This window comes from Spermophilus citellus (genome assembly GCF_964194105.1).
Source record: "Spermophilus citellus genome assembly, chromosome: 16".
Taxonomy (NCBI): Eukaryota; Metazoa; Chordata; class Mammalia; order Rodentia; family Sciuridae; genus Spermophilus; species Spermophilus citellus.
The window spans coordinates 62,592,863-62,605,559 of NC_138196.1; the positions used below are offsets into that span (position 1 = coordinate 62,592,863).

Below are 12,697 nucleotides of genomic sequence, written 5' to 3' on the forward strand. Positions count from 1 at the left end.
GTAAACTCACTGGGCTGGGAACTACAAATACACTGATCTTCTTCTATCTGATTTGAGACAATTGAAAATAATTTTTTCTCTCTGTGGGTAGTTATATTTTATTTCATTGTTATGTGAAATCGGGTGAGATACAGTGTGATTTTCCTTGCAGTTTTTCCCCATGGGTATGCTCTGTCCTGATGGTGAGAGTGTTTTTCCCAAAGGAAAGGAATTTGTTCTTTCCCTGCAGGTGCTGACTTGCTTCCACCTCTGTGTGTCTCTCCTCCTTCAGGTCTTGCAAAGTGGGCACTTGCCTGCTTCCTCCCCAGCATGAGGTCAGAGCTGCTGCTCGGCCTGCAGAGTGGGAGCAGTGGAAGTAGGCCAAGGGGAATGCCTCCCCTCCCCTCTCCCTTGCACTCATCATGGGAGTTAGGGAGTCTCCTTTCCAGACCTTACAGTCTTACTTGGATCTATTTTTATTTTTCTTTCTTGTTCCCTAAAGGAAACGGAGTGCCAGCACACAATGCTCCAGTGATATCAAATAGCTAAATAGATCACCCTGGAAGCATGAATCATACATCTGCTTCCTTCACAGAAGCCAGATTAGTCAGGACTAGTGTTCTGCAACAAAGGACGTTTTCTTTTAATAGTGCTTCAGTGGACTTTCCTTTGTTTCCCATGTAACATTTTTATTTTTATTTTTTCATTTAAAATTTTTTTTTTAAAGGAATCACTTCAACTCCAATGGGGACCCCCTTTTAAATCTTTTTGAATGAAAAAGAATGTCCTTAATTTTCATGTTCTGATATACTTTTCATTCAGGACTTTTAATTTAAGTGTAAGAGAATGAATTATAATTCTTATAAATCATTGAATAATATATGGAAGAAAGGTTATAGTTTAATTACTGGGAAAGGCAGCCATTTGTAATATTTTAGTCTCCAAGTCAATATGTGATGATGAGACATATTTCAAATAGGAATCTTTTTTTTACCTCCACTCAACTTTTAATCTGGTAGCTCCATTTTGGGGATCTCTAGAGACTGAGATTTTTTTTTTAAGACCTATATTAACTGGTGTAGAGATTCTGACCGTGGAAATGTACAGGGAAGCGTTCCCCTGGTGAGAAAACTCCCGGGGGGGTAATAGGCACCCTGTTTCCCACCCTTAGAATGGCCTATAATCTCTCTTAGGATCTAATAATATAACTAATATATGTGCTATCTCTAGCTGGTATGGCAATGCCCCGAGATGCTGCTGTGTTAGAGCCTCATCAAGCTTCGACCTTGATTGCAGGCACATAGCTCCTGGGAATAGAAGAACTTGTTTACTAGATAACTGTGATGTTTCATCAAGCTCGGGTGCTTCTGAAGCTGCCCACGTAACAGTAACTTCAGACAATGGACTTTCTTAAGGACTGCACAAAGCTCCTAACATTGCATATTGTAACTGTGAAATGTAACTGCAGAATAAGCAACCTTACTGATACTCTAAACAATAATGTGGTTATGGTACTGATGACCTAATGTAACCTATTGTTATAAATAAATGTGGCCGCTTGGACAAAGAGCCACTCTGCACCTTCCCTGCCTCTGTACCTTGTCTCTGCACCTTGTCTCTGCCTCCTCTTTATTATTATTCCTTACAACTATTTCTTTACAAACCCATGCTTTTGTTCTGCTCATGTAGTTTTTCTGCTTGTCTAGTGCTGCTCTCTGGTGACCATTTCTTAAAGTACATGCCATAGATTTTTGCAGTTTAGCCTAAGGGGGGAAAATGAACCAATAATTTTTTAAGTGTGTGTAATAGAATTGGTTTTGCTTATATTCGTTTTTAGCTGTCAAATAGAATTTTCAGACCTGAGCCAATTTCATTCTAGAATATTACTGAATGGAAATATTCAACCTGATTCAGGCATCCAGGCAGGTATCTTTCATACTAAACAGCTGGTTTAGAATGTTTTCCCTGGATTATTAATTTTCTCTGTATAGGCTGAATAGGAAGTGGTGACAAATTTTAGCTCAAGAGTCAAAGATTTTCCATATAACTTCTTCCTTTTTCTTCTTTATTTTATAAATACATTTATAATGTATTTATAAATACAATTATAATTGTTCCTTGGATGCCAATCTGACTGATAACCTCCTGAGCATTCTCTATTGCTCCCAGACTGAAGTCAGAATTGCTCCTTGGAGGTAAGAGCCAACATTGTTCTTCTGGAAACATCCCTGTGGTGCTTATAGAAAGAGATAGATAGAGAAAGGAGGAAACAAGTCTGCTTTCCCTAATATTTGATTCTTATCATTAAATCCTAAAGCCACAGAACCTTCTGTAAAAACCCGGTGGGTAAGTGTCCCACACTGCAGGATATATTGGAGAGAATGATAACTAGTATTTGGTGACTATGCTGGGAATGAACAAATGGAGCCAAAGTCACCACTGCCTTGGACCCAAGAGGGATTTCTGATTTAATATTAGAATGAAGTAACTTTATGAGTGTGTATGAGAAGGCAGAGGGAAATGTATTTATTCTGCACCTACTTCATGTGCAAGATGCTGTTGTATCATGGCTATAATTCCTTCTCATATAACCCCATCCAGGAAGTGGGTATTATCCTTGTTTAAATATGGACAAATTGTGGCCCAAAAAGATTGAACAATTTCACATGGCCACATAGTTTAAACTGAAATCTGGGCTGACTGCAAGGTTCATTATCCTTCTAGAACACAACGAGGTTGAGGGGTAAGATTGTAAGGACTGGTAAGTGGTTAGATGGATGACAGGAGGTGTCATTTGATTGGATTGATTTTGGACTGTGCTCTGGACATGGTCTTTTGCTGTTTTCGTAGCATCCTGGTGCTCTGACTGTAATGCAGGGTGGAGGTGAGACAGGAAAGGGCAGGGGACTGGGGAGAAGGAGGTGCCAACACACTGAATCTCTGTATATGAACAACTCCTTAGCATTTGAGGCTGATCATAGTAATTATACAACTAATAATTTTAACGAAGTTTTTCTTTTTCTTTTTTTTTTTTTTTTTTTTTTTTTGCCTTGAATGAGACATAAGATAAGAAGTCTCTCCACAACTGAAGCATGCCCAAACTGGGCTTATTCCTGGTCTAGTACACAAGATAGACACATAAGGAATACAGCTGTAGGAGCGCAGTAATGCCTTCTGGGAACTCTTGCTCACTTTTTCAGTTTTCATAAGAAAGGCATTGTGAACAATTTTGGGAAGTTGAAGTATTGGTAAACCATACTACCCTGACCTTGGGATGAATCATTCTGCAAAGGGGAGAGGTGAATAGGATGGAGGAAAGGCTCTAATGGTATCTATTTCATTTTTTTCTTTTTTAAGTATGGCAGTAGCTGTCAATCATTATTAAATCCATGTAATGCATGCATAAATATCTGCTAAATTTTCTATATTTTCCTATTGACATATTTTATAATTCAAAATTAAACAATAAAAGGAGGCAGACAGAATTTTACCTACTATCTTTTCTCTTTCACCAATGGCATAGCGTAAGGAAAACCCCTTATAAGAACTTTCAAGTTTCAAATCGGATTAGAATCACACCCTACCTAAACTGAGTTGCATTGAAATGTGTTTCAATCAAAAGCAAGACACAGAGTATCCTATGAAGTTCACGTTGGGGTGTTACCTTCATGCCTAAGATTAACAACTATTACTACAACAACAAAGATGCATGTGTTTTTCTTTTGGATACACAGCCAAAAGGGAAAAAGAAAATTATATGAGATCCCAAATACAGAACATTATAGTCTTCCATCAAAATCATGAAATTTTGTTGGAAGCTTTTCCTAGCACTCTGCAGGTTTTTTGCATCTTGAAAACTATCATTCTTGGAAAGGCAATTAGATTCATGTCACAGCGAACAATTCTACCATCCTTCCTATAATTGAAAGCATATTTGTATCCATATCTCAACTGATTATCACAATGGCTCTGAGAAGAAACAGAAAGAAGTAGAGTGATTCACTTAACTACATAGCTCGTCGGTGACAGATCCATAACCTCGTTCCCGGTCCCACGTGTTCCACCTGGAGACTTGCTCCCACCACATCCCTCCACACCTGCCTCAGACCCCCACCCGCCTCCTGGCCCATGACTTCTCACGTACCTGTTCATGGGACCACGTCCTTTCAGAACCATCCTTGACACAGATGTCCAGCCTCAGCTCAGTTCCTGTGGCTCCGTGCTTACTGTCCACGCAGAGATTCGCTGCCACGTTCCGAATCTGTGGAAAGAGGAGAGAATGTTGAACAGGACACTTTTTAAAAATTATTATTGTATTGCTACCTCATGACATTCCTATAGATTAGGTAATAACATTGTCTTTTCGATTATGTGGTTAGAATGATGCTTGGGTTTGAACACAATTTATGGAGAAAATGAAGGAAGTTAAACATGCTACTTTATATGTGGGAGAATATGAACCGGTCAAACAGCAGACTGCAGCTCTCCCCAGCAAAGAAACATGTTGATCATACAGTACAGGGAGCAACAGGGAGCTCTCCATCTCTAGAAGTGGGAGATTTTTCTTTTTCAGATAGTGGTTAATTTGGAATTTGTTATCTTGCTGCTTCAAGAACTTTCTACCATTACCATCCTGGTGTGAAGTGAGATCGAATCCCAGGCAGGTGATGCAGATGCAGTGTGTGGTGCAGGGCAAGCTTCATGGCCCTGGGCAGGAGGACATGATGACCTTTTGTTCCAGGTTGGCTGTGACAGGTCTTGATCTATGCCTGTTGTCAATCATTTAACCTTTCCCCTTCATGAAGAATTAAATGTCACCCTAGAGGATGAGCAAAATGGGAAAGACAATCTATCGATGAAATACTCTATTGGATGAAGATCCTTTACACGAAGTCTGAACTTTGAAAAGTTAAAAAAAAAAAAAAGAGGAAAATTCTTTCCAAATGTTGAATAGTACTGAATAGTTCCAGGTCAAAAGGGTGAAAGTTATCCGGAGTAGCAACAGAATCTGGGCAGAGACAGGTCCTTTGTCAAATATTCCTGCCTTAAGATTGTACCAGTCCTGCTGCAGGTGTCACACTGCAGCCTTGGGTACAGTTGGATCGTGTTTTTAGTTGGGTACTTAGTGTACAAGCTAGTTATGTTCCATTATCTCAGTTTTTTTTGGGCCTTTATATAGTCCTGGATTATGATAAGCTCTTTAGGTATGTTTAACAATGGAAATAAAAATAGGATGAACCCAACTGACAATTCGCATCACGTTCTTTTGCCTGGAGTGAGTAGATAAGCTAGGGAGTCTCTCACAACAGAGGAATGGCCCCCACTGGGCCCATTCTTATTTGTGTGGGGAAATGAAGCAGAGAAAGTTGTTTGAAAATACTGGGTATCATGAAAGGAATAAATGATGCGGCGACAGGGATGATGTGCTGGTGGGAGGTGGTTCATATTTCATTTACTCTAGGAGTAGAAATTGGTATAATGTATTTTGGGAGGAGATCCATGAGTTTCCTTATTCAGGGAACTTGGCAACAGTTTGGGCTCATCTTCCATTGCTAGTTTCAGTGATGCTTTGATGTAAGGGTAATGTGAAATAAAGCAGAATACAGAACTACAGTTCCTAACCTGGTTTGGCCTACAGACCTCTCTGAATTCAAGGAAAGCTATGACATTTTGCAAAACCAAACGACAAACTAACAAAACTGTAAGTAGATACATACAAGGACTTTGGTTTCCATTTTCCCGGAACCTATCAACTCCAGATTTAAAGCCTGAATTAGGGAAAATGGCTGCTTCCTATGCTTTATAAATGAATTTCTTCCCTCTTCTCAGAAACATGGGAGATCCAAAACAGGGAATGAACTTGGCTGGTCCTCAGAATGTACCTGTTTACTCACTCCTTTAACCATTTCTCCATTCTCCTAAAACAAGGACCAGGAAGAAACTTTCCTTTGGGTTCTTGGAAGCCAATAGTATAGTTATGCTGTTTCTGGGGCTGGGATGTAACATGCTTGTTTGGCATGCATAAGACCCTGGGTTTGGTCCCCAGCACAGGAAAAAAAAAGAAAAAAAGGGTTTTGTTTTTGTACAATCAATTTCTTCATGTGTGATGGTGTTTCTCTGGTAAAATATAAACAATTGGAAGTCCAAATTAAATTTTGCTATAGCTGTCCTGAGCCTGACACACTCTTATAAAGCTCCTATTTTAACTCTTTATTGGAGCCCAGTGTGTTGGTTTTTTTCAAGCTGTCTGTGACATGAACAACACCTACTAGAACTCTGGGAAGGTACCTCTCTGTTGATTATTAATTAATTTATTTTGGTAAAACCAAGGGGCACTTTACCACTGAGCTCCATACTCAGTCCTTTTTATCAGGGTCTCTCTAAGCTACTGAGGCTGGTAATCCTCCTGCCTCAGCCTCCAGAGTCACTGGAATTATAAGTGTGTGCCAATGTACCTAGCATCTCTGTTCATTCCTGAGCCATTTAACTCATGGATACACTTTCCTTAGAGAACCAGTACCAATTTATATACTGAAGACATCTTTGGGGCACTATTATTGAGTCTAGAACCACATTTGGAGTAGGAGGAGGGCAGCTGCTTGTAGGTACATGGCTACTTGGCCACAGAGGGAGAGGTTTGAATTTCTTTGTGAGCCAGTATTTGAACTCACCCACTGGAGGGACTCTGCTCTTGGAAAAGGAGAAAGACAAGGACACGCACAAGTCAAGGACACCAAGTGGCAAATGTGCCAAATCTGCAGGTGGAGGCACTCCAAGCCTATGGGAGGCCCTCTTCTTGTTTTCGGATGTTATGAGCTTGAAAGGAGAGGGGCCATGATGGAGGATACCATTTTCTAAACTACTGAATTTTCTAAATTCTCATTTAAATGGCATCTGTGTAGACAAAGGGATAAACTGCTTTCGAAGCCAAATTTCAAGTTTCAAAGGCATAATTGTCTACATCTGTGTAAATTCCAGCAGAAAGTTGTGCAGAGAGGAAATGCTGAGAGTTCACTACAGGATAAGGTAGGCAGCTGGAGACAAGACTAATATCCGGCCATTCTCGCTGGCTTCTCTCCCCCTTATCTTCTTATGGCCATCACTTCTGCACACATTTGTAGCTTTCCCTTTGCTCCAAGCACGACTCCATCAAAATGAACAGGTGAATACAATTCCAAGAGAACAATCCTCCAACTTGTTTATTCACTGGAATAAGTTTTTTTTTTAAATAAAACGTAGACAAGACTATTGGCAAATGATTTCAATTTTTCCCACGGGCTCTGCATCTGTGGCTGAAGGCACAGCAACTTACACATATATACACGCCCCCAATCTAGATGTGGATTACTAAATGAGTCTATGACAGAAGGGATCATTTTCAGGCTTCACTTCTTTCATGTTCAGCTTCAGGGCTTGGCATCATTAACGCGTGTACAGGAGTCCCGAGAGAGAGGCCCAGCAGCTTAGAAAGTGAGGTGGTATTTGACTAGGAGTGTGCGAGAAGAAGGAGAAAAACGAAGGAAGAGGGAATCATGGTGCATGACAGGATTATAGAATCAGTTATAGAGATGAATTCTTTTTGGAATTGGGAAGAGGTCTGGCAGAGAGCAAATGTTTTCTTTAGGTATGCAAGAGGACTCAGGCTCAGCTCTAACATGGTTTTATTTATTCCTGACACAGGAGGCTTTGATAAAACAGATACAAGAGAAGCAGAGTGTGGCACAAATAGCAAGGTGGTTAGCAGGTGTGGGATAGGTCATGCAGTTGGCCTGAGAGAGAGGTCTTGGCTCAACAACTGAGACTTGTGTCTTGCCCATGACCCGCGTGGGTGGTGGAAATGGGGTTCCCCTCGGTGGAATGGGATGGCTGAGAAATAAAAGCTAAGAAAAATAGAATGGAGAAAAACCCCACAGAACACAGAAAGTACTTTCAAAAGTCGGGGACAGGACGGGCAAGCTGAACAGACGGATCGAGCTTTCTAGACTATGGCAAAATGGAAACCGCACCTGCTTTATTTATATCGGGAAACATCAAAGGCCTTCTACAGAATGTTCTTCATCAAAAGAGGTTAAAGGTGGGCTGTCCATTTCCTAATGGGTTATGCCCATCTCCAGAGCTACTCTGAGCAATCTTCCTAGCAGAGCGGAGATAAAGATCACATGCACTGGGCAATGTATTGCCAAGGGAGAGCCATAAATAGTTCCCAAGGCCAGATCTAAATCTCCCTGGTTTCCATGCCCAGAGAAGATCCTCATGTAATTCGAGGATGGCTTCCTGCACTCATGGTTTGCTAACTCCTCCCCATGGCCTTGGGTCTTTTAAGTAAACAGTGGTTCATTACTCACTTCACAAATATTTATTAAGTACCTGCTATGTCCAGGCACTGGGCTAGATACTAGGTATGCAGGAAAAGATCAGAAAGAATCATCTCCTTCTTTGAGCGTATTATGCTCTGATCAGGATGTTAGAGAGAATAGGGGTGGAAGAGAAACTTAAGACTGGCAATATTTTTGGTTGTAAATTTTTTTAATAGGGCAAAAGGGATTAAGATGCTCCCCTTAATGGAGTGTGGGTGGTTTCAGAAGGCAAATTTATAAACAGGGCTAGAAGGACAGAAGTCACTCGTATAGAAGGGAGAGAGAACAGAACGAAAACCCAGTAGGTCTGGATTCCACTCATGAGGTACAAATGAGTTTCCCTATAACCTTAGGTTTGAGCTCCTTGTTAAAGCTCAGTTCTTCTATTTGTAAAAATGTTAATATTCAAGGGTTTTTTTTTTTTTTTTTTCTGAAGGAAAGTCTCTTTGGGAAGCATGAATGGAAATTCAAAGACCAAGAAAAAATGGCTACTGTTCTCCAGGAACTTACAACAGTTCTTAGGGGAGACAGTGCCTGGAAGGCATCTTCTTAAGAGACAAAATTGCTAATTGCAGTCTGAAGGGGAATGATCAATTCTAAGCAAGACAACCTGAAGCACTTAGAACCGTTGACATTGGAATGAGAGGACTGAATCTAGAGAGTGAGGTGACAAGGACACCATAGCCACAGGGATCAGAAATAAACACAAATATTGACATTTGACAGTGTAAGGAGCTTGTGTGTGTGCATGATAAGCACATTTTCTACCATTGAGCTGCACACCCAGCCCCCCCCCCCCTTTTTAATGGTGAAAAAAGTATGTATTTAGAATTAGCCAGACTCAGTTTATACCATCTTGATTTTGTTACCAACATCCAAAGTATCATAATCAGGAGCCAAATGAACATATCACTTTTTCTTTCCTTCTGGCCTGATCATGGTGTTGACCTTGGCTACTCAGTCTTCCGGAGCTTCTTCTTAGCCCCTTGTGGTGATCCTTGGTCTTGACATCCACAATGAACATGAGTTTATGGTCTTCTAGCTTCTTCATGGCTCAGTGGTCAGGGGAACCTGATGATGGAGTGGTTAAGCTTAAGCTTGTCTGTCCTGGGGTGTTCTTCCTAGGATATTTGGACTGCCTCTGGATCCACAGTATCTTGAGGTGGGGGATGTGTGGGTCTCTCTCTTTTTTTTTTTTGTTACTGTGAACACCTTCCACCATTACCTTCTGGTTTTTAAGGGTTTTAGTTGGGTTTCAGCTTGGGAAGAGTGAGCTTCCTTCTTTGCTTTCAGTGCCATCTTGGTAACTACTGCAAGACTTTTTTTTTTTTTTTTTTAGGGAACGGCAAATGATTTTGTCCGACTGTACTTAAGGTTTGCAAAATGAGGACAATCATGCCTCAGAGGGTAGTTGTGAGGATGCATGCCCAGTGCTTAGCACAGGATCTGTTACATTGTAGTGGTCAGGAAATGTTTTATTTATTTTATACATGACAGTAGATCAGGAAATGTTTTAGTATTCAGCTAAGTCGTCTATAATGGCAAATGGGGTGATTGGCACAATCAGATCAGATTTCTATTGTACTTTGAGATGTCCCCACGATATCACAACTAAAGATTTTCACAGACCTATTCTTCAGTTGGCCTCACAGTTGATCTTGATAATGTCACATATATATGTATACATACACACACAAACATATGTACACACATATATGTACGTTTATTTGTATGTATATATACATATCTTGGCCATTTTAACCATTTTAAATGTTTAATTCAGTGACACCAAATTATTTAAAATGCTGTGTATCCATCATCACCACTATCTATTTCCAAACTTTTTTTTATTACAAAAACCATATTCATTAAGCCATTAATAATCCCCAACCCCTGATAATGTCTGTTCTACTATGAATTTATTTAGTCTAGATAGTTCATATCAGTGGGAGCATTCCACGTTTGTTGTTTTGTGTCTGGCCTATTTCACTTAGCACAGTGTATTCAGGGTTTATTCCTGCTGTAGTATGTATCAGAACTTCATTCTTTTTTAAGGCAGAATGATACTTACACACACACCCACACACATACACACACACACATCATGTTTGTTTACCCATTTGTTTACCTATTGATGAAAACTTGGGTTTTTCCCATTTTGGGGCTGCTATGAGTAATCCTTCTGTGAACATTGGCATACAAATATCAGTTCTCATCCTTGGTTTGAATTCTTTTTGGTTTATATTTAGGAGTAGAATTTCTGGGTTGTGTAGTAATTCTTTATTTAACTTTTTGGAGGAACTGCCAAATAGTTTTCCACAGTGGCTGCACCATTTTATATTCCTGCCAGCAATGTATAACTGTTTCAATTTCTATATACCCTTGCCAATACTTGCTGTTCTCCATTTTTTTTTAAATAACAGCCAACCTAGTGGGTATGCTGTGGTTTCTCACTGTGGTTTTCATTTGCATTTCCCCAGTGACTAATGATGTTGAACGCTTTTTCATGAGCATTTTTATACCCTCTTTGGATAAATGTCTATTCAGGTCCTTTGCCCACTTTTTGAGTTGTTTGTGTTTCTGCTGTTGAATTTTAGGAGTTCTTTATATATTATGGATATCAATCCTTTATCTATGTATATGATAAGCAAATATTTTCTCTCAGCGAGTTGCCTTTTTATTCTGTTGATAGTGCTTTTGGTAGACAAAAGTTTTATTTTTTTATGAACTCTGACATATCTATTTTTTCTTTTGTTATTTGTGTTTTTGGTGTCATGTTTAAGAAATCATTGCCAAATCCAGTGCCAAGAAGATTTCCCCTGTTGTATTCTAAGACTTTTATAGTTTCAGCTCTTATATTTATATTTTGATCCATTTAGAGTTAAATTTTCTTTTGGTGTAAAGTTAAGTTCAATCTGATTCTTTTGCTTGTCAGTTTATTATTTTGCTAGGGTTGCCATAACAAAGTACCACACACTGGGGGAATTAATAACACAAACCTATAGTCTCACAGTTTGGAGGCTAGAAGTCCAAGATCAATGTATTGGTATGATTAACTCCTTCTGAGGATTATGAGTGAGATAGGTTCCTTGCCTTTCTTCTAGCTTTTGGTGGCTTGTGGAAATCTTTTGGCATTCCTTAGTTTGTAGAATATCACCCTGTTTTTGTTTTCATATTCTTGGGATGTTATGCTTTGTATGTATTATTGTCTCAATTTCCCCTTTTGATAAATATGCTAGTCATATTTGATTTGGTGTTCACCCTATTCAGTATAATCTCATTTTAATTAAGATGATTATTATTATTTCCAAATAAGGTTACATTCTGATGTACAGGTGATTCAGACTTCAATGTATGAGTTTTTGAGAGATATAATTCAATCCACTAGCAGTGGATATCCAGTTTCCCCCAAGCATTTGATGAACAATAATCAATTAATCATATATGTTATGGTTTATTTCTTGGCAATCTATTCCACTGGAGTCTATTTTTATGCCTGTACCACACTTTTTAAAAAATTATTATGGCTTTTTATATTATATTTGAAAAAGTGTGAATTATCTAACTTTGTTCTTCTAGGTTATTTTCATTTGTCAGGTCTCTTGATATTTCATATGAATTTTAGGATGGGTTTTTTATTTTTGCAAAAAATCCCCAAGGTCATTGGAATTTTGATAGGAATTGCATAGAATCTGTATCTCCCTGTGGGTAGTACTGCCACTGAACAATATTAAATTATCCAATATTAAAAGTGGTGTGTTGTTCTACCTTTTTGTATCTAAAGTAATTTTTTAAAGCAATGCTTACACTTTTCAGGATACCAGTATTTTACCTTATTGGCTAAATTGATTCCTACTTTTGTTTATTTTTAGGAGAACATATAATCTAGTGATTAGGAACACAAATTCTGCAGTTAGATTTCCCAGGTTTGTTGTTTGATTTCACCCATTCCTAGCCAAGTGACCTTATGCAAGACACTTAACTTTTTGCTTCAATTTTCGTCTGTTAAATGAAGAAAGCAGCACTTTATAAATTTGATGTTTTAAATTAAGTTTGTACAATAAGGTGCTTATTAGTAGCTGACCTATTATTAAGTGCTCAATAAATGTTGACCTTCCATAATAGTAGTAGTAGCAGTAGTATTAGGATGAAATAAGAAACGAGATTGGAGAAGTAGATTGGCTCCATTTTGTAAAGAGTCTTAAATATCAGCATAAAGGGATATTGATCTTGTTTGGTTGACAAAGAAATTATTAGGTGTTTTTGAAAAAAACCTTGTTTTAAGCAGTACATTCTGGTGATTACGGGAAAGAGTTGGAAATTTATGCAAGTGTAAGAATGGGGACTAGTTCTAATTGATA

General features: G+C 38.8%; 1 protein-coding gene across 1 annotated transcript in view; it reads right to left on the reverse strand.

Annotated features, from left to right (window-relative positions):
* Nucleotides 1-12,697, reverse strand: part of GALNTL6 (polypeptide N-acetylgalactosaminyltransferase like 6) — a gene marked incomplete at both ends in the record, with an annotated part of 1,074,421 nt that overhangs the window by 23,456 nt on the left and 1,038,268 nt on the right. The window contains one exon of the mRNA XM_081269347.1: nt 4,124-4,240. Within this exon, the coding sequence (XP_081125473.1) occupies nt 4,124-4,240 (117 nt within the window). The remainder of the gene's footprint in view (nt 1-4,123; nt 4,241-12,697) is intronic.